We start from the raw sequence: 27,600 nt of genomic DNA, 5'->3' as shown, positions 1-27,600 counted from the left end.
CTCCAGGCTGACCTGCTTTGGGAGGACGTGAGACTGGGTGACACAGAAGGTGTTTCTCTGTATGATCCCTGTCTCATTGGCTGCAAAGGTTGATAGGTATGTAAGTGGGAAAGGCAGGAAGCTTTACAGGGTACCACTTCCCTGTATGTATGTACCATTCCCATGTTAGCATGCATGCAGTGGGAAGCTTGACTAGCAGTCGTGCTGCTAACAAGCTGCCAAGCGGCTTCGTGGCAGCTGGTGTGATGCAGAGCCCGGTCTGACTTTGGGTTCGGAGGTGCTGTGTGGTTTGTTACAGTCAGGTTGGACTTCTGCTCTGGCACAGAGTGAGTGTGTCACTGCCGTGGGCAATGTGTGCTCTGTGCCCCCAGCTCTGAAAACCGAGAATATCCGCAACAGCCACATATGTGAGCATCTGTGGCTCACACCCATTTGTGAGCATTAAGCGAGGACAAGAAAACTTGCAGTGAAAGGTGGTGGAACCCATTTCAGAAGGTAACAGTTTACCCCAAAGCATATTATGATGGAGGATGTGTATCTTTTGATGGGGAAATAGTCCAGTGGAAGGATGTCTATTTTAGGTGTTAGGAGTAAATTATTGTACCAGTCCTGTTAGAACTGGAAAGTTCTGATTAAGAAGTGCTGCAAACACCTACAGATATGGTGGTTCTGTGATGGTAATAATGCTGAAGATGTGCTGTATCCACCCTGTATTGCAGAAATAAGAGATGTGCAGCAGCAATAAATTAGCAAAACACATAATTAGGGATCTGTCGAACTGAGTTTTTCAGAGAGAATATTGCTTTCTAGAAGTAAGCATCTCTGAACTAATACCTAAAGCTAAAGAGAGAAGTGATTTCTGAGTGCAGCCATGAATTATGCTGCTGTGAGCAAGGCGTTATGCCCTGTCTCAATCTGTTTCATTCTTAGAGGCATGCTTTGCATAAACTAGCACAGAAGTTACACCAGTTAAAAAAATAAAAGCAATCCTTAGGCATGAAATGACTGCCCTTTATGTAGAACCTCGTTACAACCTTACATATTGATAGAAATATCATTCTGTTAGTCCATTAGACGTTTGAGGACATTTTCTTATGCCTGCACTCACAATTGCACCTACATGTGTTTTCAGGAAGCCTAATGTAACAGTCAGATTAAGTGCTTTCTTGCCTATGGCTATTTTACTGGAAATCCTGGTAACGAAGACCTCAGAATAAGCATTTGTGTCAAAAAAAGGCATGTTTTCAGTGCTTCCATGCTGGAAAGGGATGAAGTAAGGGTCTGTGTTTCTCTTCTATTATTGATTATCAACTGTAGCTCTCACTAGAGGATAGAGGACTAAGCTATTCTGTCTCAAAATGTCAAACCTTAACCTTTGTGCAAACTTTCTGAAGTTCAGCAAGCTATGTGAAAATGGGCCACTGTGATTGAATAACGTTAATGTGGAAATCGTTAACTCCCACACAACACTGTATTTCACCATCTGCAACGCGGCTTGCTCTGCATTGGTTTCACAGGTCTATGATGCTTACGCTGATTTTTGTGGTGGTTCTCCTATTTATAATTACAACTGTACTTATAGAAATGTTAGTATAGAGATAACTAGTACATAACATTGAGATGTAGATGCAGATGCTAAAACCAAAATTACGCTTTTGTGCTGAGCATTTAGTTGTCCAGGCTAACTTCATGCTTTCAGAGGCAGATTCTCATCCCACCACAGGAGCTTGCTTTCGTTTCTCCCGGTGGGGTCTCTTGCATCTGGTTGTATTAAAATGCATTTTGTGACTGTGTGGTTCAGATCACTCCGTAACACTGACCCACGCTCCTTATCACCCTACTGTTCCACACGCTCTGATGTTCTCTGCCAATTCCACTGTTCACTATTTCTAGCATTGCAACTTCTTCCTCATACCCCTTTCTGCTCCTCACTGTGAGCTTATCTGCGGCTCCCTCCTTCTCTACCAAACCTCTATTGTCATCCTCCTTCTCTTCCCTAAACCTCTGCTCATGTTTTCTCTCTTATGCTTGCGCTCCTGAAGTTTTCACACAGTGGTTGATGTCCGCATTTCCTTATCCCTGTCTCTGAACTGGGGCTCTAAGCTGGCAAGTCCAGCAAAAGCTGTTGGTCTGCTCTGGCACACACTGTATGGACCTTGCCTGGTGTGCTCATGCAATTCACTGAATAAAAATACCTCCACACTGATGGTCTGGATTTAAAAATAATAGAACAACACACCCCACCAACCCACCTACTGAGAAGCATTTTTCACCAAGAACTAACCCATACAATCTTTGCTCGTAGTCAGCCCCATTTACTACTGGGTTCGGCTTTGAGATTCATCAGCAAGCTGGATTTCAATACATGTACTTGTTCCTGCTTTTTTTTTTCTCCCTAATAGAAGGGTTTATTTTTAGTAAGTATGTTAGTTAATAAGAAGAAACTCAAGATTTGCAGTCTTACTAGTTTGTAGGAACTGCTTCCATACATCTATTTCTTCCTTTGTGGTCCCAAATTAACCCAGAACTAGTGTTGGACCACTTGGCTTAAGCTTCCTTGGACTGTCTCTCATATCCTTGTTCATCTCTTACTACGGAAACATACTGAACTTCATTGCTGCTTTCAAATGTACTCCAGTTTTGCAAGATTCTTAAAAACTAAGGTTAGTTGGTCTAGTCCATCCACAGTATCACATGAAAGGACAGCATCCTCCTGGTTTCTTTCTCATGTAGCCTAGAATAGTCCACCGTACCAGAGTGGCCACATTACTTCCTCCCCAAGGTCAGTTTAAAGACCCGGGCTAACCCAGCCAGTTTACCGCTAGGCAGCTGCAATGAGCAGTGCTGAGGCAGAGGATCTCAAACCCCCTGTCCCCACAGTGCTCCCATCCCACGCTCTCCAAACATCTTCCATGTGGCTCCATCCCAACCATCTTCTCTTCTTTGATGGGCAGGGAGGTTATAACTAGAGGAGATACACAAAGTGGCCCAGATTCGTCAAAGACCTCAGCATTCACAACTGAGGCCAGAGCAAATGGCCTGCTTTTAGTCTGTTTTTATTTTAAAGTGCCTGGCCTCACCCCACTTAACCATGTTGAAAATCGAGTTTAAAGGTTGCAGTGGGTATAGCTACAGCTATGACCCAAATCTGGTGGTGAATACTTACGGAAATCTGACCCAATTCAGCTGTTACACTTCTGTTTGGTGTGGAGCCAAGTGTATAGTATCAGCAACATCAAGGCAAAGCAACAGCCAGAGAAAAATATGCTCAATGGACTTTTAATTGTCTTTCAGCTCTGGGTAGGGTTAGGCAAAAGAGTAAGGGAGCTATTATAGCATGTATCACCACAAAGAAAGCAAACATATTTTGAATTTCAAATGCACCTGAAAGGGAGTGTTCCTTTGCAAAATGGTGGGATGACAGCTATCAATTTCGGTAAAAGCCATTTTAGTCCCCAGGCCATGAGAGTGGGTACCAGGAGCTCAGAATCTATTTCTGGCTCTGCATCTGACAGAGTCCACGTGCCTGGATGAGTCACTCTACTCCCCTTTCACTTTCCTTTTCTGTGAAAAGGGTTTACCTATCTTTGGAAAATGCTTTGAAATTGGTGATGAAACTGCTAGTTGATAATCCTCTTAAAAGAGTCTGCAAATGGAAAAGCGCTCACCTCAATACAGGGAAACGTGCCACGAGACGACCATTAGCAACTGAAAATAAGCACAACCCTTCGTAATCACTGCAGTGGTGAATTTGTAATCTTGGTCAAAGCTCTGAAACTAGCAATTTCTTATAACACGTCATTAAAAGTAGGCATGCATCTCTTCCTTCAGCAATAAAATCTTCCCTGAGGTTGCATTACAAAAGCAAATGGCTTTCAATAGGATACAGGGGCTGTTATTTGGGGACTCCTGTAGAGCCAGAAATTCTGACCAAAGCCATTACTAATCCTCATCACATTAGTTTTTACAATAAATACTGCACGTCTACTACTACTACTACTAAGGAAAAATACATTTGAGTGTTCACAGAGTCTAACCTACAACAGAAAATTTGAGAAGGCAAGTGAAAAATTGAAATTTTTGCAAACAAAAAAATTAACGAAGCGTGTCAAAGTGGCTGGACACCCATTCATCATAATGAAATTTAACCCATCATAAAATGAAAAGTGACTTTAAACTTGATTTTCCTGGTTTTTTTTCCCCTTTTCTGTGTGTTTAGAAATGTTGAAATGAAACACCCTGTCAATTTGGACACTTTTTCAGGTTGAGAAATTAATCAAAACCAACCTTTTCCTGCAGAGGTTTCATTTTCAACCAAGTAGGCCTCTTCTGATTAAAGAAGTTGCATAAAAATTCTTAATCATCTCTGCACAGGAGCACTGCTGTAGCTGTTGGGTGATTCATATCTGTTTTAGAGACAAGTTTCATAATAATCTATAGATGCTGTTGTAAGAATCATTATATGAGTATCTTTGTCCGTCCGGCAACAGTTGTGTGGCCCCAGGGCAGTGTCCTCCCAGCCTCTGAGAGGCCAGCCATGTAAACGGGCACCAAACCAACGACACCCGTGAGCCTCTTCAAAGGAGCGAGGGGAGAGATGGCTGGTTTACCAGCCTGTGCTGAAAACAGATGAGCGGACGGGAGGGTGGGAAGGGCGAGGCAGCCCTCGTCAGGCAGTGCCGTCCCTTCCTCTTACTCTTGTGGGGTGCAAGGAGCCAGCGTCGGGGTGGGAAACCCAGGGGTCTCCTGCCATGGCACCTGAACCGTCGGGTGGGAGCTTTACAGGGGTGGACAGGGAGCAGGCAGGAGGATGGGCATCAACTGTTGGAATTAGCGAAGGGGTGAGTGGAAAGGAACGGCCAGGCACTGCAATGGGAAGGACAGGAAAGATTTGGAAGAAGGAGGAAGACACAGGAACAGAGCAGAGAGAGGAAAGAGAGCAGGGTGACTGTAGCTCTGATGGCTGTGACACCCAGTTGTGAATTTCAGTAGCAGCAGGTACAGAAAACACTTGAAGCAAATATTAGCTGCAAAATACTGACTTCAATATTTTAAAAAGCCTGCGGCTCTTGGAAATTGTACTTTGCTAGTGCTCAGGCTGTAAGAGCAGATACTCTCGGGCTAACCTGCAGGGAACTTCCTTCCTCCGTTTGTAAAAGAAATAGGGATGTGAAGATATGTATCTGTGCTGTTGTGCTTCCTCCCCCGCCCCCCAGGACACATGCTTCTTAGTGCTGGTGACTTTATCAGCTTTGCTTCAGGCATTATCTCTCTTGTATTCAAGGTTATCAGATAGAGATGAACTAGGAAAAAAAAAAATCCAGCTTTTGACTCAAACCCTTAAAATATAAATGATGTAACTCAGGATCCACCATTACTCTTACACAGATCTTTAGAGAAGATCAGCAGTCAAGTACCAAAACTAGAGGTCAATGTTTCACCTTTGAATCACCAGATTTACAAAAGGATGTTTCTTTCAGCGAAACCTGCACAACAGCATTATCTTACAGTTGCATATTGACAGAGAGCCTTCAAGCCCACCAAACACGTTTGTGGCTATGCTTTTAAATTTTAACTTTTCTTTTTAATGCCATGACAAATTTTGAACTGTAGAAATAAGGTGAGAGCATGCTGCAAAATGTGAAGTGTGCTTGACAGTTTAATTAAGAAACCAGCTAGCTGGTCTTACATGTTTTTTTCAGCATGAAAATGACATCTTCTACTGCTCATGACAGTATCATGAGGCTTCTTAGGTAACTCATAGCGTTATTGCCAAGCCAAATTATAAATATTCAGCACTGTAGTGCTAGAGTGTTGCGGACCAAACCTTGTTCCGCCTCTCACTGGCTGCAGTGAGAGGAGGGATGGCTTGCAGACAGGACTACAGCTGAAAGAGCTGTGGGTCCTGCTACAGCCTGCCTGTAAAGACCCAGACAAACCACCTCACTCCCCTGTGCTCAGACAGCCCTCTGGCCTGTAGGGACCTGCTACACCAAACCAGTAGCTGCGGGCCTGCTTGCTCAGGTGGGAGCTTTGCTCAGCTCCTGTCCACCTCGCCAGTGCACTCTCAGTGAGCAACATGTGGGGGCTCTGATGCAGAGAGGCTCCGTGGTGCACACAAACCCACACGTTCCCAGTGAAGAGGCCTCACATACCCTGGTGTGTAACTCAACGAGCACAGGAACACCTGTGCTGCTTTTTGGCCAACAAGGAGACGCATCTTGGTCCCAGAGCAAGGCTCCAGCTTGGCTCCACGAGAGATAAAACTCATCTGAACAAGAAAATACAAAGTGTTGTTCAAATTAATCTCTTCTTTCCGAGAGCAGCCTCTGCTTATACAGTAAGTGAGCATAAAAACTAAAAGCATCAAACGGCATTTGCATTCTTAAGATACAGTGCCTCCACAGAGACGAAAACATTTCAGATTCATTCTTTGGAAACAATTTGTGTGATTTCTTCTGTTTTTCTTCAAGTGTGATTCTGTTTTTCTTCAGCACTGCTTGCTGCTTGGGGTGTGTGGTTTGACACCCAGCTTGTCAGTTTAGTATTTTGAGATTGTGAGTTTTTTGAAGAGGGCACATCTGTGGTTATAGAAGAAAAACAAGAAGCATCAGATGTTCAGTGTACAGAAAAGCAGAGCTTGGGAGGATCTTAGAAATGAATAGTTAGCACAGATGACATGTATTTGACCCAGAGCTGTGGAGGGCTAATGTAGTATCTGTAAAATCACTTATTTTCCAAGTTTTTGAGTGCCCTCTGGAGATGTTATCTAATAATGAAGAAACACTTTAACTACATTTCGAGTTATGACATTTTATAATAAGCCAAAGATCTTAAGCAGCAAAAATATGTACTTTGACTTTTTTTTAAATTGGTGAGAGCCCACAGTTCAGAAAAAAAAGCCTGAATTCAAAAAAGCTTTTAAGTGAAGGGCTTCTCTTAAAAAAATCAGAGGTTATGATTCCTAAACAAGGTATACAATTACCACAACAGTTTGCTCTCATTTGCATCATCAGGAGCTTTGTCATCAGAGCTTTAAGCAGTAAAACTACTGCCCTTTTGGGAAAAGAAGGGAGTGTTGGGACTGCATCTTCATCCCCCGTATTACTCCTTTAGACGACCCGGATACTGCAGCAAAAGCCTAGGAATAGTTAAGGCTGACAGACATTTAACCAGTCCTCGTGCAAGAAGGACTAAGTGAGATTGCAGCGGGGTGTAGGCTTAGGCAGGTTTCTGTGTAAAAGTGAATTGGATGTAAAACTTGCTCAGAATTCAACACCCAAGGGGGTTTACAGTGGTTTACAAACCCTGCCTTTGTTAAAATGCAATGATTATTCTAGCTTAACCAACTGCATTGTTATCCAAAGACCTTAATATTTTCAACCTTAATTTTTAATCTTTCTCTCCTGTACTGACAGGAATTCACCCCCTCTTTTCTGGCTATGCAGGTAAATATACTACGCCAATACAATGTTGCTTGCACTCTCTCAATTGACGTATTTTTAATGTATCGCATGGTCATTCCTGCTTTGAGACTGTGTGTGCACTTTGAAACACCCAGGGTTTTTTGCACAAGCAGCACAGTATTCTGAAGTTACCTCCTCACAGAGAATTCCTACGTGAGGTTTTAACGCGTCAACTGCCAAAGTAATACACCTATACTTTGAACTCAGCCAGCCTTGCTGAATCAGCACTAGCCACAGATTTGTAGCCATTTATTCTATTTGTTAAATTAACAAATCGGAAGCATCTGCAAAAGGCTTGCAAGCGCTATCCACAGTCAGGAGAAATACTGAGATGTTTATGGAAAATCCTGCTCAGTGGCAAATCCTGATTAGGAAACGTTATCGTTTTTTTTGCATAATAGATGAGATAGACATGCCTAACATATGGTTGCTATAAAATACCTTAAATGAGTCAGATCTTAGCTGGCAGCTGTAAGCAGGGTTATTCTGCCTTCTTAGATAATACTGCCAATTATGATCTTTTTTTGTTATTTAACTACTGTACTGTTAAATTATATTAACCTGATTTGTAGACACTCCCATTTCAGCAGAACAAAAAGGCAAGATTTATGATGTAAATCCTGATCTGAGTGGTTGCAGCTTATTAAAGCTGATTCCAAAGTCCTTTAAACCCTCTGTAGCAATGACTAATTCTAACCAAATTGTAGGACCCTCCAAGGAGCTGCTGCTGTCCCACCATGTGTTCAATTCAGTTACATACACCCTGAAATTTAAGAGGCTAAAAAGTGCCAGAAGCGGCACTGATTTGCTGTGGCTTGCAATGATGCAGGATGTACCTGTCAGTAACCCCATGGGCTTTGTTCTTCAATATTTGCATGCAGCTCCTGCAGGTAATCACAGCGCGCAAAAATGTACTGAAGACTTTGCCTTTGAAGTGTAGGCTACTAAAGCATTCTGGGGATGGACTTCTAAGGGGGGAATTTTCCTAGTAGCGAGATGCGACTGCCTTATGATCACCAATGTGTCAGTTCTGGTCTGTTCTTAGAGCAGGGACACATTAGGGAGCTGTTGTCTTGGTGTAACTGCAGGATGGCACAGAAAACCCAACAAACAGGTGTTACAGGTGCCCCACTTACTGCATTATTCTGAATGATAAGCTTTCCTGGTCTAGGACCTAAGTCTGCGCATTCAACTCTGGTGGCAAAGTCAGTGGGAAGATAAATCTGGCTCACAGATCTCAGAAACACTGACCAGAAGGTTGGTGGCCGTTGTTCCTGGCCTTTCCAGGCCTGCCACTACCGTTAATGCTGCCCCAAATGTGATGCTGTACTGAGGAGACTATTTTGAGGAAGATGCCCAAAAGGTGTCTCACTATATTGCCCATTCTCCAGGGTGAGAACAGTTTAAAAAAAGGCTTATGCTTGTTTCTCACCTTTCTTCTTGCTAATTATTATTATTTTTGGCTAGTCTTGTCTATTTTTTTCAGAACTCCAGTTTGCCTTGCTCCTTGCTCTACAGCTGCAAGCAACCAAAGGGGAATGACTAGCATTTGTCACCCATGTCCGGATCAGCCATTGGGGCAACATACGCTTTCATTTGCTTTTTGAAACCAGAGCACTCAAATGAGACCTACGTGAAGACCTAAGTTTCCAGCTCTTCCCCCCAACCTCAGCAAATCCTGTTTAGCACCACAAATGCCACAGTTCACGTTCTACAGCGTCTTTCAGGCAGCCCATCTCCCAAAGCGGTGTCTGCAGTCTGTGCAGAGAAGTGGCTCTAAGATGAAGACTCACAAAAAGAAAGCTCACAAAAGGAAAAGTCTCTAGCAATATTACTTTCTGTCTTTGCTAATGCAAGGCACACCCACTTCCTCTGACTCTAATCAGAGGACGACTGGCTGTCAGGTGGTAGAGATATGCAGTTGAGAAACAGAGGTCTTTATAGGTGCCTAGCCCTGCCTTGTATACCATCTGCCGCTTATGGAAATTTAAGACTTGCCAAAGAGAGGCTGACTCTGTGTTTTCAATATTTAATGCTCATTGGAAGTGACAGTTCAGCATTACCTGCTACCCCAGTGAGATCAAGCTAAACCCCACCCACAGTACTGGATGTTCGTAAGCAATCACAGAAATAAACAGCAAGTACGGAAAGCTTAGAGGCAAATTGTCAAACTAGTGTGTAAGCCCCGGACATACTTTCAGCACACTGGCATTGTTTTTTTTTTTTTCCCTGAAGACTGCCACTCACTCTTTAAACTCTTATAAGTTAAGAAAAAATTCTGTGTGAAGTAGTAGCCAGCAAAATAACCGAACAACAGGATCAGCTTGCCTAGGAACTTCCCACTTTGCAGGGGCAGCTCCCCATCCAGTTTTGTGCCACACTTCAGTTAGTAATAAAGTTAGGGAGAGCTAGTCTACTATGGTCAAAGTTCTCAGCTGAGTTTTCTACTTTCTTTCTGCCACCAGGGAATAGGGGCAGAGGCATCAACACCACCCACTTCTTACACTGCACTAAGGTATGATTTGCAAAACCTAAATTTAAAAGCACTGGTTATTTCTGAAGTAAGCTGAGACAGGCAGGTACCTAAGGTTGGATGCCTAAATTTAGAAGGTGTGAATGCTGCCCTCCCCTTCTCTCTTCCTTTTTCTTCTCTCTGATGTTGTTAGTCCCTTTCTCTCCAACAGTTAAAGGTCAGCTGAGACTTAATGTCCAGCTGAACTGCTTGTCCCCTCTTGCATTTTGTAGAGTCTGGATTCTCTCAAACTAGGGAGAGGAGGGTAGGACACACAGGCTCCACACCAAGGTTCACATGACCGTTATTCCCCCCTCCCCCCCCCCCCCCCCCCAACCACAACAGATGCCTTGCTTTTAAACTACTCACTGAGACTGAAGAGTGAAACAACAGGTGAATCTCCTATGTGTTGTGTGGACACAGCCTTTGAGGCCCCAGGTGTATCTCATGTACGCACCACGCTCTTTGTTGCTCCCTGCATCACTCTTTAAAGACAGGGTAGATGTAACTTTGCAGTCTGGGTTTAGACAGCAGCACGGCCATGTCCATTATGCTGCTCTAGATGTACTAAGGCGTGTTTTTGACAGTCTTCAATGCAATCAAGCTCTCTTCTGCTTGTTCTAATGTAGAATTTTGCATTACCATCTATAAGCATAACATGTTGTGCAAACTTTACAAAGATGCAAGGTAATCTCTTTGAATACCTGGTAATTTACAGGTTACATTATGACTTGCCCGCTTTCCTGAAATACTATCAAGCAAACCACTCTGAATCCCCTCCCCGCCCCCAAACCCCAGGAAAAAATCAGCAAGCTTGGTCAACGGGCACAAAGACTCGAACAGCAGCAGTGAGGGGCTCTGTGCAGGAAATTCAGTGTTACAGCACGCTGGACTTACACTGGCAGTATTTCCAGGACTGTGAACTGAGCTTTGGTGTGAAAATAGACACAAAACCTTTTCCTCCATCCTCTTTGGTCAGTACAAAGACTGCTTTGAATAACTTTGAACAATTTTACTTTCTCTGTATATGTGGGTTTATTAACATTGGTCTTTTCCTGAGATTACTTAATCATATTGATAGAAACCTTGTTAAGAAATCCGTATCTGCGCTATGCAGGTGTATGTCACACATTCCTCCTTTCATGCTGAGAAGCTGCACAGCATGAAACAGGTTTTGCTTTAAGTTTTAAACTAAAGTGGTCTTCTATTCTTTACTCTATTATACACATCAGAAAAAAAAAATAATCCCTGTAGAAGTCTGGTCTTCCCCCTGCTAGTAAAAGAAACACATCATACCATATTTGCCCTGCTACAGGACTACTGCCAGGCAGGCTTGGATGCTTTACATGGTCACAGCAATGGACTTCTATGACTTTACGATCCTTATGATCTAAGCAGCTGATGGTTTTACCAAGCTCATGCCTCCCTTCATAGTGCTGCTCAGAAATTGAGGCTTACATCCCATCTACCCTAAGCCCCAGATCCATAATGTCCCTACACACCTGTAGCTCACAGGTAAGTCACTTAGTGTATCTGAGATAAGGCTCAAACCTACCACTGAACCGAGTGTCAACTCTTCTCATCCTCTCAACTAACACAAGAAGGAAAAGCAGTAAGCACAGCAGCAAGGCCAAAGGAAATAACCTGCCTGCAAACATAGCCAAAATGAGAAGGGGGAAAAGAAACAACATAGAAGAGAAAAAAAAAAAAGTGAGTTAAGGAAGAGTAAAGTTTGTTAAAGGACAGATAGTTGTGGCAGAAACTAGCTTTAAGCTCATAAGTGAGGTCTAGATTTGAACATTTCTAAGCAGTTAAGTTGTTACAAAACATGCTCATAAGAAAACTACATAGATGAACTTAATTTTTGGTGCTTGAGTTGTACTCTTTGTGCAACCAGTTAAGGCTGATAGTATGAAAGATCCTTTTGAGATGAGTCTACAGCCTTTCTCCTACTCAAAAGCAATGAGCATATGTATACTTTCTGTATTTATTGACACGTGTTCTACCCATGTCTAAGGGAGATTAAATCATTAGAGGTAAGTGAATAATATCCCTTCAGGGCATTTGCAGCATATTACAGAAGTCTTTCTTCTGGACTGGTAAAGAAGGTCATGGAAGCAGAAAGGTTATTCTGTTCTCTTATGGGAAGGAAAAGGATGAGCGAGCTTACTACACAGCAGCCAAGGAGGAGATGTAAAAATCCTGGAAGCTTGCTTTTTTGAGCTGCTAAGGCAGGCAGTAAAAGCAGCTACAGCAAATGCTGATAAAGCAGTCTTTGGGCCTGTGACCTAGTCACTCTTACTATAAGATCATACATTTCCTACACAGTAATAGCCGAAGACCAAACCTAAAACTAACTAACAAAAAAAAAAAAAAAAAAAAAAATCAATCACCACTAAACTGACAGGAAGTGTAAAAACTTTCCAAATGAGAGCCATCGACCCCGATGAAACCTGGTCTTACTCCCCGTACGGTGTAATGCCTTCCAGGTGTGCTCAGTATAGCAGCATTGCTGTGGGGTACTTGTGATCTTTACGCCCCAAGGTAAACATACGTGGAACAGAACAATGGCTTGCTCAGAATCTACTGTGAAGTACTAGCTAAAAATAGAAATATATTTAACTTCCAAAATCAGAAGCAGACAGACAAATTCAAGGTTGAAGTTTTGCTTAGTGTCATACCTATTACTCAGCCTTCTACAAGCTTATCTTTTGGTGAGGTCTTGTCACTTCTTTGCATATGTACCAAGTAAAAAGTTTTCCAGCATGGTACAAAACCAATGTACCGTCTATCCAGATTACATCATGCATTCTTATGAATTTGACATCAGACACGCACTGGTCACGATGGGTATTTTTTTCCTACGCATAGCTTTAACTCTGCATTGAAGGTTTTCCTCATTCTAAATTGTTGCTTTTACAAGTTATACCAAGCATAACTTCCCGTTACAACGTAAGTTAGGAAGAGTCAAGCACCACCTAAATAAACTCTACCAAAGCTTCCAGGGAAAAGCTGCACAGGCTTCTGTGTGTCGGGGGGGGTGATCAACATATTTATCCTGATTACCAGGAAGGAACTACACAGCAATAAATGAATTAATTGCAGATTTCCCTTTTGCTGTGCAATTACAGAAACAAAACAAAGGGACAAGCTCTGCTCTTTAAATGGAGCTGCTGTGTAGCAGCCCTGGCAAGTCTTACTTCGGCCTTAACCAGTGCTCAGCTGGCATTTGCTGCAGACAAAGCACTGCCAGTTACAACTTTCTTCTCAAGTCTCTCAAAGGACAGTGTCCTATGAACTCAGAACTATGCAATAAACCATATTATAGAATCATTAAGAATTACTAGTGGATTAGTTTTAAACTGCATTTTATAATCAGTGACAGAGGCAAGTCTAAACACACTCAGACGAAACAGCATAACTCAAATTAAATGACTACTGAAAGCCAAAAACTAAGTTTTTAGTTATTAAAATATAATTTAAAGTCCCAATTAGTAACAATTAGAGGCTGTTTAAAAATAACTTTTACACAAGTTCAAAGCCCACTCCTTTTCTTAGAAGTAGCAAGATAAACAGGCTATAGATCAGACACCTCCGTGTACTGCTGTCATCACTCAAAGATTATTGCTCCATGCATTGGGTCAAACTGGAAAAACATCAGCAGCAGTGCTCTTAACACTCCAGGCTAATCTGCTTCCCCCCTCCCTCGCCCCTTTAACCAATTCCTGTAGGCAAATTTTGACTGAAAATTTCCAAAGCAAGAAAAAACAGGAAGCAATCCAAATTTCTTTCTACTGCTTTTAAATAAACAGTTTTCACATGATCCCCATTTTAACTAGTCTTCATGCATACCTTGAACAACTGTTGTTATAGGCAGCTTCTCCACAAAGCTTCAAAATTCTTATTCATAGGAAGGAAATGAAAAAGAAGAAGTGCAAGAAGTACAATTAATACTAAATTCCATTTTTCATTTTAAGAAAGTTCCAATAATAGAAGGTGTTCTTTTGTTCTCCATGCCACTATTTCAGATAGTAGGAGATGTTAAGATGGTCACCTCATTCTGTGGGGAACAAAGGAGTGAAATCAGTAATGTTAATATACTAATTACTTAAATGCTATAATGCTATATTCATCAAATCAGTTGAATATGATCAGCATAAATAAGGTATTTGCTCTTAAAATTTTCACCTACCCAGGATACCAAACGCAGGCTCAGTATTCTGCAAAAAATACATGGCTTTTGGCTCAATTTTATATCACAGAGTCCGAACATAACATTTTCATTTTTATAATTTAAAAAACCCCACTGAGACTTAGCCATTGTAGCCAGACATAAATATTTTTTTATAACTTATAGTAGAACTTGAGTAAAAATTCCTCCCAAAATTGCAGTAAGCCAACTATATATAAACCAACTGTATATTCTCAAAAGATTAAAGTGATAAGTAAGCAGCTGGCATTTACTGTAAGTGACAAAATGATGACACTCATTTCCATACCATACATATTTCTTTACTTCAAAATGTACTTTACACATTTTCTACTCTGGCTGATACGATCTGTAGTTACTGTGCATACTTAAAAAAATGCTGAAAATTAAACCCATCGTTAACTGGCATAGTTTTATGACATGGAAAATATCTTAAAATTGACTGACCATTCAAGTAGCAGTCCCTTCTAAATATTCTTGTTAAACTTTCCAGATCTTCATTTCTGAAATGCAGTTCTTCCAGCAATGTAGTCAGGAACTGTGTATACATTGGGCTTGTCTGAGTATTCTTGAAAAGTGGAGTAATTTGAGACAATCTGGAAAACAAACAAACAAACAAAAAACCCCCACGTTTGATACAGAAAAGCGACTTTTCAGTGTCAGATGTAAATAACGTAAAGCTTCTGAATTCAAACAACTGTACTGAAGAAAGGCAGTTGATAACATCACACTTGATTCATTACAGTCTATAAGATTGTATGTATTATATACAATATGACCTGTTCCAAAATACAAGTTTTTATTAAGATGTAGTGAAACTAAAATCTAATTAGAAAAAAAATGGGGCAGTAGTTTGTATGCCTCTAATCGGTTGTATATTGATGTTATAATGTAGACAAAATTCAGAACAAAGTGCAAAATGTTATATAATTACACATATAAAAGGAAAGATATCAGTCATTATTTTCTTTTTTATCAAAAAGCTTCTGAACATTCATACTGTAAAAGCTGTATAGCTCTTTGTACGAGTAAAATACAAAAAAGCTACAAAATTCTAACGTAAAGTAACCAAGAAGAATATTTTAACTACAAATTATTAACAGGGCTCTTTGACAGAAGTCACACTCTGTCAACCTTCATAAAGACATTCAAGAGGGTCACTTACTTGGATGATCCTCCCCGTTCTGTATGCCACAAACCCCTCAGTATGTCAAACGGATTTTGCTTTAAGCCAAGATTTCTCCAAACACATAGAAGCGTCTCTTAAGAGACATTTTGGATTATTATGAATTTTACTTGATGCACATGAGACATCAAATTCTCAAACTGAGAAGCAATTTGTGTGAGTAATCAGAGCAATTTGATTTCCTAGTTTGACAGTCTGTAACTTAAAAGCAGTTTAAATCATACTTCTTACACACTGAACTGTTTAAAAAAAAACACGCTTTAAGAAAGCTGGACAAAAACTAGAACAAAGCTAATTTAATCTTGAGAAGTTTTTATGTGGGATACTAAACCTCAGTTTTAAAGCTGATACTATAGCAAAGATTTGCTATAGTGAAACTATTTTCTGTTTTGGTAACAAAATTTAAGTGCTTAAAGTCTCAAAGTGTCTGAGTGCTTCAGAAAAATAAGAGAATCAAAGCGGGGGCGAGAGGGAGGAAATTATATTTCTGAACTCAGGTCATGAAGTTTAGCTTTAAAATTCAAACAATACTTGGCCTTTCAAAATTTGCTATTTTAGCAAATAGAAAAATCTTCCATTTGGGCCTCATTTTCTGAACTGCTGAATAGATGGAGCTCATCCAGTTTCCACTGATTTTAAAAATTACAATGAATAGAAGCTGAAAGTAGTTGCCGACTAGGAGAATAAAGTATATACATGAGAACAGACAACGGAAATAAATAGGGCATTAGTGCATATCCCCGAAGAAAATGTTATTCGTCATCTGAAATCATGGAAACTGCAAGGCACGCATTACTGTATACTGCATTTAGTTCCAGAATCTACAAGAACAGCAACGGAAGCCATAATCTTCAAAGGATCCAAAACCAAACATGCATAGTGCTGCTGCTAAAACACATTCCTCTGTATGGAAGGAGCTATGACAATGCAGGTCATCTACATACGTAATACCGGTAATGGAGATGAGCCTTCCTTTCTTTTTCTCTTGATTCTATGGCAAAGGCAGTAAAAGCTGAATCTACTTCCTAAGCACAAATATTAAAAAAAAAAATTAATGAACAAAATAAAGTACTGAAGCTTATGCTGAATGTTAAGTAACTTCAACACCAAACATTACTGCCAAGATCACTGAACAAGAATGCATATCCCAGCAACAGTTACTTCGTCTCAAATACTATGTTTAGATAAATGGTGCCACTGACACCATATAGGAGTTATTTGAGGATATGTTTGTGAAATGTTGTGCTTTTAATAAGAAACTCAGGGTAGTCTACAGCTTCCTAAAAACTTCCCAGCTCAGAAAGCCTTTAAGTGAGTCACAACTGAGATCAAACTCCCTGCAGTCATTGGTATTAACACCATCGCTACTTGAGGAAAGCTGCATGTAAAAGAATATTTTAAATTAAGCAAGAAATAGTGATAGAACACAAGCAAAGGATCTTACAGGAGATAGTAAACAAGTCCTTTAATAAAAAAAATAAATTTACAAAAAAATTTTTATTAATAAATAGACTCTTCATGTGTTAAATGATTTTCCATTTCTTTTTGGATTCCATTTCAGCATGTACATTCAGCTAAATATTTCAGCTATCAAACACTTGGTGAGAAGGACCTCAAGAGATGCTCAAAGTAACTATGTGGTGTGGAAAGAAACAGACTTACACACAAACTCTGCATATAAACCCTCCCACAAAAGGGAAGTGTTTGCAGTTAGTTGGATTTGTCATTTTTGGACTGAGGCCACTAGGTTTTGTGATGTACTTCATGACAGACAGGACCGAGCTGTTTCTGTCCTGGTGAGAAGGTTAGCAGTTGCTATTTAAACTGGTAAAGCAGAGTGCCCCTGCCCAGGGCTGACAATCTGGAGGCTGATTTTTGCATTATGATGCTTTATCAGCAGGGGAGCAGAGCAAGTGCTGATAGAGGATCAGAGAGACCATTTCAGAGCCAGTCTGCAGACAAGGACAGCGGGAGAAAGACCTGGAGATGCGTTATTACTAGTCTTCAGTTTGCCCTTCTCAGGATTAAGCAGGTTATATATGAAAAGAGGCTGGTGGCATGAACAGTCACGACTTCCTGAGTGCTGTAAGACTGCAAAACACTCCCTTGGCAATGTTGTAGATTTACATGCACTTCTAGCTGAATTTTCTTTCTCCTGCCTTGGGCTTAAGAGGATGTTAATAAGGACATTATTTTTCAAAAGGAGCAGAAAACTTGTGCAGTTTTAAGTAATATTCTAAAACGAATATCTTTATACCATGAAGCTCACATGCTAAGCTGTCTGTATTTTTTTTTTTCTGGGGGGGATGGATGACAACTGCACTCTGTGATATTACAGTTTCATGAATTGCAAACATGTCCTAACTATCGGACCCTGTTTAAGACACTCTGTTAAGAGTAGCTATTATAACCCACAATAAGAAAGAAAAAGGTACTGCTATTGCCAGAGAAACTGCTAGGCATTAAATATTGAGAAATTAAGTTTAAAAAAAGAAAAGATGTTTTAGCCGTGGATCAATTTTTTCTTCCTTACCTGAACTTTGTCTAGAAACTAAGCTACCAATTATCAGATAAACAGGAGACTAAATCAAAACGTACTTTCAGACAGGCATGTGTAAATTTCCAGCAATCAGTTAAAAACTGAGTCTAGATAGGACATGTTAAACATTTATTAATATATGTACAAACACTTTCATCTTGGAAAACTGTGTCCTTTTGGCATTTAAATGATGCTTTAGCTTGTCATTTGAAAGGCAGTTATCGTCGAGTACTTTTCTACTCTTACGTGGCTGTTGCAACAGAAGCAGAAGCTTTTGTCTGCAGAAGGAGCAAGCACAAGTTGCTGGTTTGCACTGGGTGGGAAGTTCCATGCTCTAAGCAGTGCTGGGCCACTGCATATGCAAGGTACTGCACAACAGGGCATTCAGGACTGTGCTCTCATCCTTGCATGGAATGCTAACTGAATTAAACCATAATTGTAGGCAAATAAGCCAGAACAGCATTTGGAATCAATATCTTTGAGGCACTGAAAGCTGCGACAACCCTATCTCTGAAGAAACTATCATGACTAATTCAATTTAATGATACACAGGATTTCAGTTCAAGGATCAGGGAACTGCCTCGAAACTTCTTTTGAAGACACTGCAGAGAATATAAACAGGAAATAGGATACTTGGGACCACGACAATAACAACTGCCTACTACAACAATAAAAAGAAAAATTTAAATTCTGCTTTTCTGTTACTTCTTTCACATGTTGCAGCATTAATGTGAAGCAAACTTTTGTGAATAAAATCAAATAAATGTAAGAAAAGCTAAAGGATTAGGTGAGTTTAAAACAATCACCTACAGAAGCACACAAAACAAAGATGTGACCGTCCAAATTTATACACCCATGCTTCAAAGGCCTGCCTTCAGCACACCCGTTAAAAGGAAACCTTCACGCTCAGCTCATGGAAAAGTAGTACAGTATGTATCAGACTTCATGAAACAGTGCCGTTTCCTGCACACCCACTTACACCATATGGTAAACAGGTCTTTGTAAAGTTTAGAAAGTGTTAAAAATGTCAAACTATATCTGATTGATAAAATTCATGTTTGCTGGCTATTCCACATATGTTACATGTTCAAGGAAAAAAAAAGTGAAATTAATGTGAAGACCAAGGTATTATTATCAGGCTATTAAGTGACATCTGGCTACTGCAAAACGTTTACATAATTTCAGTGCTTCAACTCAAGACCCAAGCTTTCTATGAATTAGTCACTTTACAAAAACATCTGACAAGTATATTTAGGAGTTTAACCTAAATTAAAATATTTGTAGAAGGCAGTCGCATTATATGTCATTAATTGATACGGTAGCATGCGCAACTCCTTCGCAGATCTATGCACACCTTAACCAAGACAGCTGAATGCTTTCAGAAAATATGATGGCGGAGTAATATTTTTATGCAGTTAAAAGCGCTAATTGGCACTTCCTATCCAAAGGTGTGAATATCCTTTCTAAAAAAAACCCTAGTTATACAGTACCATCCTCCTCTCAGACAGTGAACCTCAGGGAAACCTTCCTGGACTTTTTTGTTTAAGATGAATTCTGTCATCCCCTTTGAAAAAAGTTAAATTTCCAAAGCCACCACTGTGATATCAACCAGTTACAGCTCCCTGAAACAGACGCCTGCAAACAGGGGTGAGAACACAACCACCTAAGAGTTGGGCTCCTTTCCATTCCCCTCAACTGTCACTTAAAATCACATGAAAAGTGTTGAGAATTTGAGTGCACAGATTTACCCGGTATCATACAAAGCACTTGTATACTCATGAAGAAAAGCCATACGTTTATTCTCAAAAGAATATTAATAAGCTCCTCCTAGAAAAAGATAAGTATTTCCAGTCTTTCCAACTTTTTCTAATTGCAGAAGCTTAACAAAATAAAACTCACTGATCATGGCAGAAGCCATGGATCTGAACACAATTATTTCAGTCCCTTACCTTGTCTAGCACGCTTGGAACTTGAACAAGAACAGAACTATGACGCAGAACGGCGGAAGAGGCAAGCGCCACCTGTCCTTCCATAGGAAGCTTTGGAAAACAGGATATAAACATCTTTGCCAGTTACAGGCATTTGAGCACCATGAATAAGACTCTTCACATAATCATCACAACATAGAAGTTTTTTTCTTTTTAATTGTCTCAGTTTCTTTCTACCTTTTGTTTTAGGCACTTAATTTTTTAAAGTCATCATAACCGGTATGACTGATAATCATTTCAGAACATGGCAACGAAGCAAGAGCTGGCAGCACCTCAGGCAGTGCTCTTTTTTTCTCCTTCACCAACAGAAACACAGACTACCGCATATCTGCTACAGGGAGGGTGCCAACATGCCTCTGATAGAGGTGCCATCCACAGGCTCTTCCTAAGGGTTCCCACCTGCAGGGAAGTCCGATGCATTTTTTGCTGTCTTTGGATAGTCACAAGTTGGTCTATGGCTATGAGCAATCTAGTCCTCTCACCCCACAAGCATTTTAGCGCACATTACCAGACCTTCACCTATGTACACTTAACAAAGAGTAAAAAGTGCTTACAAACCTCCACCATCAGTTCAGGTGATTTAATGTAGCTATTAAAGGTTCTGAGAGATCAACCAGCCATTCAAGCAGTGTGACACTAGCACTACACTAAAGCATATTTGCTCAATTGCTATGCCATAAAGTCATGCCACATTGATAACGACGACTGATTTTGGAGAAACAATGCTAAAAACCATGGAGAAACGCAACCATGCAGGAGACGCTCTAGGGAGTGCCATTGATCATAACCTGTCAACTACTCCAATAAAGCATTAAACAGAAAGCTACCTGGAGAGAAAAACCCTTTACACTAAAAGTCTTCCAGGGTATTGCCAATATTCAGACACAAATTAAAAATATTTTAAAGGAAACTCTACATCGAAGCATGTTGCTGGGATTTGGCAAGGACTGGTTAGGGATCCAGTGCTCTTTCTGTGCGTGTGATCAACTGGCTCTGAAAGAAGAGCAGCTTATCAGTCCAAGTCTTTAATTCAAAAGCAGGTGAATACCTCCATCGTGTGGGACACAGGTAATGGAGATAAATTTGGAAGTCTGTCAAATTTCCAGTCAGAACTCACACTTGCAAGATGATTACAAGTCAACTCTGGATTTGGAAGAATGAAGTCATGAATGTAGGACACCCATCTTTATGGTTAATTAATTGGTACTTAAAAGAATTAAGTTACAAGGCCATAAAACCACAAGATTTCCAGCTTTCCTCCATCCACAATTTTTGTAAACATCTGGGATGGTACTACCTAAATATTGATTGTTTTTCAGATTTACAAGGAGTATTAACATATTCTTCTTCCCAACACCTACCATTTTGAGATGAAATCATGAAGGAAATAATCTCTGATTGCTTCTATGAGATATAAAGGATTGGGACCATACCGTATGGATCAAAACAAGCCGTCTGCAGCAATGCCAGTTAGCAAGCAGTAGGAGAGGGATTGTTTTTCAGGCTGACCCTGTGGAAGACTGGTGAAGAGGCGCTCCACTGAGAGCCCTTCTGCACTGGACAGGTGGACGGCCAAGCTGAGCATATTGTACCACTTCTTGGACCAAAGGCGGGTTATTAGACAGTACCGAAGAGGATGCCATTACTTTGACAGGAGCCCCGAAAATTTTTTCAGTAATAAAAGGTACTTTAATTTAATCAACAGCCCAAGAGTCCTTCAGCAGCTGTCTACAGTGTATTTCCTACTCCTTGCATTGCAAGTAGAAGGGAGCGCAAAACCTCATCCACAGTTAAATAAACTTTTGAGCAGATTTATAAAATTTAAGTATCAGTATGACACTGCAGGTCATTCTCAGTAATAGTTAATCTCATTTAGTGTTAAAAATCCTCTAGAAATACCCAAACCCATGTTAAACAAGTGAATGGGGACAACCATGCCATTACAGGGTGTTCTACTGTGTCAACACACAGGGACTGAGGTGTTCTGGTTTCGTGTTGTGTGGTTTGTTTTTTTTTTTTTTTTTTTTTTTAAATACTTCAAATATATTTGCACTACTCGTGTTACAGGTTTGATGGGCTTAGCAATGCAATAAAAATGTTATTAATCAGAAATGCCATTCATTTCATATAGCAGTTTTATAGAATACAGTCTTAGATTCCATTTTAATTATATTCCTATGACGGAAGCCTCCAACAAAACTGATCAAAGAAAACTAATTGTTTTAAGACAAATGGCTAGACTGAGTCAATACAACAAGCGTACAGATCAGCAATAAACCTCAATGAAATAGATGTGCATTGCAGCCCGCAGACCATCTGCCTGTACATATAACTGGAGCGTCGCCAATGTATCAATCACTTAATAATAGTGCTTCAGGCCATGGGGTGAACTCACACGCTTGCCGTGTTTACCCATTTCATGAACCCCTACCAAAAGGTGCTCAGACATTTTGACAGAATAAGCCAAAGCACCACTGTAATTCTGAATGTTCTTCACAATGCATTGACTGCTTGCTTAATCTGAGGCAGAGTCCCTCGCTTACCGGTACGTCAGCGGATACAGCTTGCCTAGGGACGGCAATTTTGTTAGTGAACTATCTCAGATCACAGCAGGGATTTCCTCACACCTTAAAGCATGTTGCAACCATCAGGCAAAAGTGAGTATCGGACAGAAAGCTGACCTGAAGCGCAATGTGACTCTAGTTGTAAGTTGAAGATGCCATACCAGGGAGCTTAAAAAAAATTATAACCTTTGGTATAATTAAGTGGTTACACAATCACAGTTTTAACACATACTCAGAAATTAGAAAAAATTACAGCCTCAATTTATGTAACTTAGCTGTTACCCTCACAGTTTCTGTTAAAAAACCCCACTTGTTTCTTAGAAATTTAGTTTGAGCATGATTTTAAAAGCTCAGCATTTAAAAAAAAAAAAACAACCAACCACCTTAAAAGCAAAAGACTGTCTCTGGAGTGAATACTTTCCATTAGAACACATTAATATTTGACAGCCAATCTCGAACTGGAGGCACCTAACTTACAAACAAGATGCAGAATTGCATAAATATATCTCTGAAATTAAATCTTCCTTTAAATTAAATGATACTTGTGCCAAAAATAATTAATTATGATCACTGTCATTTGCAGCTCTGAAATTAAAGGAACCTCTACTTTGGGGCCCTTTGTTAGCATATCCTATTGGTCAAAGAGGGAAGTCAGTATTAGGGGGCAGTTTTCTTTAATCTCCCCAAATTTATTCCTATATTCTGTTTTGTTAATGAAAGGTAGAACACTCAAAAGCCTACAGTGTTCAATGATAACAACCCACAGAAATAAACAGGCAATTTTCTTACTGAGGAAGAAAAGCTATTTCTGGTCTAGTTTTAAATATAGCCTGAAGATCCTATTCTCGTCATAAAGATAAGAATTTTATAGCTAAAGTGCAACTCATGTTTTATTTATTATTTAACTTCCTTTCATTATTGTGTACTGACTTGTCCACAGAATCCAGCACAGACACTTCAATCCTCTGATGGCAACAGAAACTAAATTATTCATAGTTTAAAATTTTTGTCCACTGCATTTAAATCAATGCTACAAGCACTGATTCAAAATCAACAACTGGAATTTCTACATAATCCAAGTATACGGCAAAACTTAAGGTTCATTCAAAAGTTAACTTTGTTAATTGTTTCCACTACCTTCATTTTTTCTTATACAGCTTCTACAAGTCTGTTCAAGAAAAATCATAGAATCATTAAGGTTGGAGAAGACCTCCAGGATCAACTCCAACCATCAACCCAGCACCCCCAGGCCTCCTAAATCATTCCCTGAAGTGCCACGTCTACACAATTTTTGAACACCTCCAGGGATGGTGACCCCCCCACCCCTCTGGGCAGCCTGTGCCAGGGCCTGACCGGTCTTTCAGTGAAGAAATTTTTCCTAATATCCAAGCTAAACCTCCCCTGATGCAGCTTGAGGCCATTTCCTCTTGTCCTGTCACTAGTGACTTGGGAGCAGAGACCAACACCCACCTCAGTACAGCCCCTCTCAGGTAGTTATAGAGAGCGAAATATTATCTTTGATATGTGTTTATGCATATGCATATACTTACACAAAAATATATATTTTTCTTCTTTTCAAGTTCACCTTCCACACACACTTTTCATATAGTTGCTGTCCAGACATAAGCCAACTTCCATTCCTCTTTAGTGGGGCCAAAATTTCACTTGTGGTGCAGCCACGTGGATACAACAGTAGAAGCAAAGCATACCTACAGTAACAAGGGTTTATCTAACCATTTGATAAAAGCGCTTACCAATGACTGACAAAGAGAAAATAGATTTGCCTTCCCGCCACCTCCCCTTTCTTTCTTTCATTTTTGCCCCCAATCAGTTATTTGCATCCAAACAAGCAACTGGCAATTCAGCAAACAACCCGAGGCTCACCCAAAGCTGTACCAGCCCAAACACCGCTGCTTCCTAGGCCGGTGGTCAGGGCATTGGCCAGGCCCTTGCGAACAGGCTGCGCAGCAGAGTCCCCTCGTGTCCTATCGTGCCTTCCTTGCCAGGGCTTTGGAGTGAACATTTGCAAAATGCTTTGCTGGTTCTACTCTAACGTACCATATGAGGGTTCATTTTTTGTCTTTTCATTAAGCTGCACAAGGAAGTTTTTTGAAAGGCACTTCAATGTTTTAACTGTACCATGCAGGGGAGACGCCTTGAGGCAACAGGCTTGTAGCTACCTCGTCAGTACAGAAACTGTTTGTTTAAAATTGATTTAATAAAGGGCAAATTTTCTGGCTCTTTGTATTTTTTTAAGCTAATGAACAACTATTTGCATGAATAGCAGGATGTATTGTTTATGCTACTTTTTTCTTCTCCCCTGAAAGTTAAGGATTGCTCCATCAGCTGCCAGCTGTTATTTATAGTAGCCAGCTGCTAACTTCAAAGATCTTGCAACAAAAAGATTTTATAATATTGCTGCACTAATACAACAAGATCGAGGAAAGGAAAAAACTCGAATAAATTCAGACTGTCCTCAAAATATTAGCCTCTGTGAGACAGATGACCTTTGACTTTAATGAAAGACAAGTAAAACACTTCCTTATATATAAAAAAAAAAATTCTATTTACATCATTAGATCAGTAATTAATTACAGGTAAAGTAAAGGTCTACTGCAAAGACTGAAAATACATAATGTGTTCAAAGAAACTACGTTGAGACGTTTCATCAAATGAGCTGTAACGATTGCTCAAATGAGCATCAACTGGGCATTTCATCAAATGGTGTAACGATTCATTTCGTGCTGTCTGTGTCAGTTCTGTGCATTGTATACTTGAAAACAACATTCCTTAGAATGTGCACTGTAGATACAAATAGCTGAAAAAATTAAATTTAAAATGCCTCAAAAATTAAACATCCTGAACTCTCAGTTCATGTAACTCATATGATTTTATCACAGTAGAATTAATTATAAAATTCTTCTCAGAAAGTAACTAGAAAATGGCATTTCTCACTATCCCCTCTGAGCGACGAGTAGCACATGAACACGACTGCAACTATTTCTGTTCAGCTGAGAGAAAATTTACAAGCCTATTGCTTTGTACAATTATTTTAACCCTTGTGATGCAAGCATCAACACTGTCTCTTCTCACACAGTATCATTCCTATGATGCTCCTTCTGAGCAAGTTTCCTGACCCAATATGGGCACACATAAAATCAAGTCGGTTCCCTCGGCAATTGTCCAGGAGAGGAACTACACGTTTCAGAGCGCTCAGCAGGTGGAAAATGACGTCACATTCCCTGCGAGCATTCGCTAGCATTATGCTGATCCTGCAATACTAAGCAGTTGGCTTCATTAAGTACTCGAGCTGACTGTTTTTAACCCAGGCTTAGCCTGTCTAATGAGAAAGAAGACGTCTGACACTCTGGAAATACTTTGAATTTACAACGCTCATGACAAAAATTCAGGGACCCACGGCTCATTTAAAGCTACAATAATAATACGTAATGGTTCTATTTGCTTCCTGTTACCGTGATATTCAGGAACTCTATCTTGACTTATTTTAAAATGACTACCAAGACTGCCAATAGCACAACTATCCTATAGGTCTGGCAAAAACAATTACTTGGGCAATCATATGCACAACAGAGTTTCCAGATTTCTTTAACAGTGGATTAGAAAAACCTCTCGCCACACAAGATGGCTAAGCAAGCACCGAAACCAGATCAACGACATCTACAGTTTCTTATCCAGTTCATACAAAGTTTAGCTGAATCAGAGACTGTATTTCACCATTTTGTATTAATAGATAGGACTGCAGGATGATTAAAAAACAAACAAACAGAACCAAATGGAGTACGGTACCCACCCCTACATTACCATATTCCAAGCAATAACTACAACATTAGTTCACAGACATGAAGCACCAGAACTTCTGTGATACTGCGTGCCATTTAAAGCACATAAATTCATACAGGGATTTGTTCCGAAAGGTTTCAGTTTAGTTTACTTATCTGCATAAAGACAAGGCAAAAAAAAAAAAGTTTACAATATAAACCCAGAAGAAATCACTATCAGCTGTTTCTCCCTAACAAATCTACGTTTCTTAGGTACACATTTCAAGGACAGGCCTTGTTTAAAGAGCTCCATTTATTTGAAGTCTGTTTCCTGCTAACCAGCTGACAGATCAAAGGTACTTCTCAGTCCTACCATTTGTTCCCATTTTTCCCTCTTTTGCAAGTTAGTCAAAATTTTAAGTTTAGTAAATTTAAAATTTATTTTAAAATTTATCGTTTCATCCTTTTCAGTCTTCTGTTCCTTACTTTTTATGTACCTCATATGTTTTTACGTCCTGTGACACCTCTCAAATACTGGAATCTGTGCCACTGAAGCCTGTGGGTTACTTAGCTACGTGAAATTAAGCACAGGTATAAGTCTCTAAGATTAAAAAATGCTAAGATGTAAGCTCTTGAGAGCCTGAACCCTTTAAGGACTTTGTAAAACATACACTGTTGTATAAGTTACTGCGCACATACAGCGGGACAATTTAATATCTGGAAGATGCCTTTATATACAAACCTGGTACATTTTATGAATTAAACATTGTTTCACATACATCTGTTTTTGCAGTTGATGGACATTTTTTGCTGCCACATACTGGTAATCTATTCCTGTCAATTCATTATCTCAGTGACATGTGAAAAAAAAATTCAATAAAGATTAAATAAAATATACTGTCTTACAGTTAAAACAGCTACACCGCAGTATGCTTAGGTAAATAATTTGTCAATACTTGACTTTATAAAATGTACTCACCTGTACTCAGTTACCATGGAAACAACGATCATAAAATTGATCTTAGTTTAGTTTCACAACTTTCTAACATTGTAACGTGATTATCTGCCTTTCAGTCCAATATACAGATCAAACACCTGGAATAATGCAGCTGAGTAAAGAGACATGCTAGGAACAGACTTGCTTCCACTGTGTCCAAACTTTTTTTCTTCAGAAGTTAAACATAAGGACCTCAATATTTTTCTACTTGCCTTTCTCAGTCTTGAAAACAAATGCCAGTGCAGTTTTGGACCTCTCAAAATGAGATTCTTAAAAATCCCCAAAAGTTAAGGATTCTTAAGCACCTTTTCCCGGACATGCCAGCTCATGGTAGGTTTAAAAAAAACCCAACCAAACCC

The 27,600-nt window shown here is 39.9% G+C and overlaps 1 protein-coding gene across 2 annotated transcripts in view; it reads right to left on the bottom strand.

The window, feature by feature from the left end:
- Positions 1–6,298: 6,298 nt before the first annotated feature.
- Positions 6,299–27,600, bottom strand: part of RPAP2 (RNA polymerase II associated protein 2) — a 49,402-nt gene continuing 28,100 nt past the window's right edge. The window contains exons 12-14 of one of the 2 annotated variants that reach the window (XR_012661301.1): positions 14,636–14,784; positions 13,831–14,038; positions 6,299–6,581 (exon numbers count right to left, since the gene is read on the bottom strand). Coding sequence is in view for 1 of the 2 variants with exons in the window: in XM_075098117.1 (XP_074954218.1) it covers positions 14,034–14,038; positions 14,636–14,784 (154 nt within the window). In the remaining variant the exon portion in view is untranslated. Of the gene's footprint in view, positions 6,582–13,431; positions 14,039–14,635; positions 14,785–27,600 lie in introns of those variants that run through there. The other variant, XM_075098117.1, reaches the window with a different exon arrangement.

The sequence above is a fragment of the Phalacrocorax aristotelis genome, chromosome 6 (genome assembly GCF_949628215.1).
Source record: "Phalacrocorax aristotelis chromosome 6, bGulAri2.1, whole genome shotgun sequence".
Taxonomy (NCBI): domain Eukaryota; kingdom Metazoa; phylum Chordata; class Aves; order Suliformes; family Phalacrocoracidae; genus Phalacrocorax; species Phalacrocorax aristotelis.
Note: the sequence above shows the minus strand (reverse complement) of the source record. Positions and strands in the feature narration are given on the sequence as shown.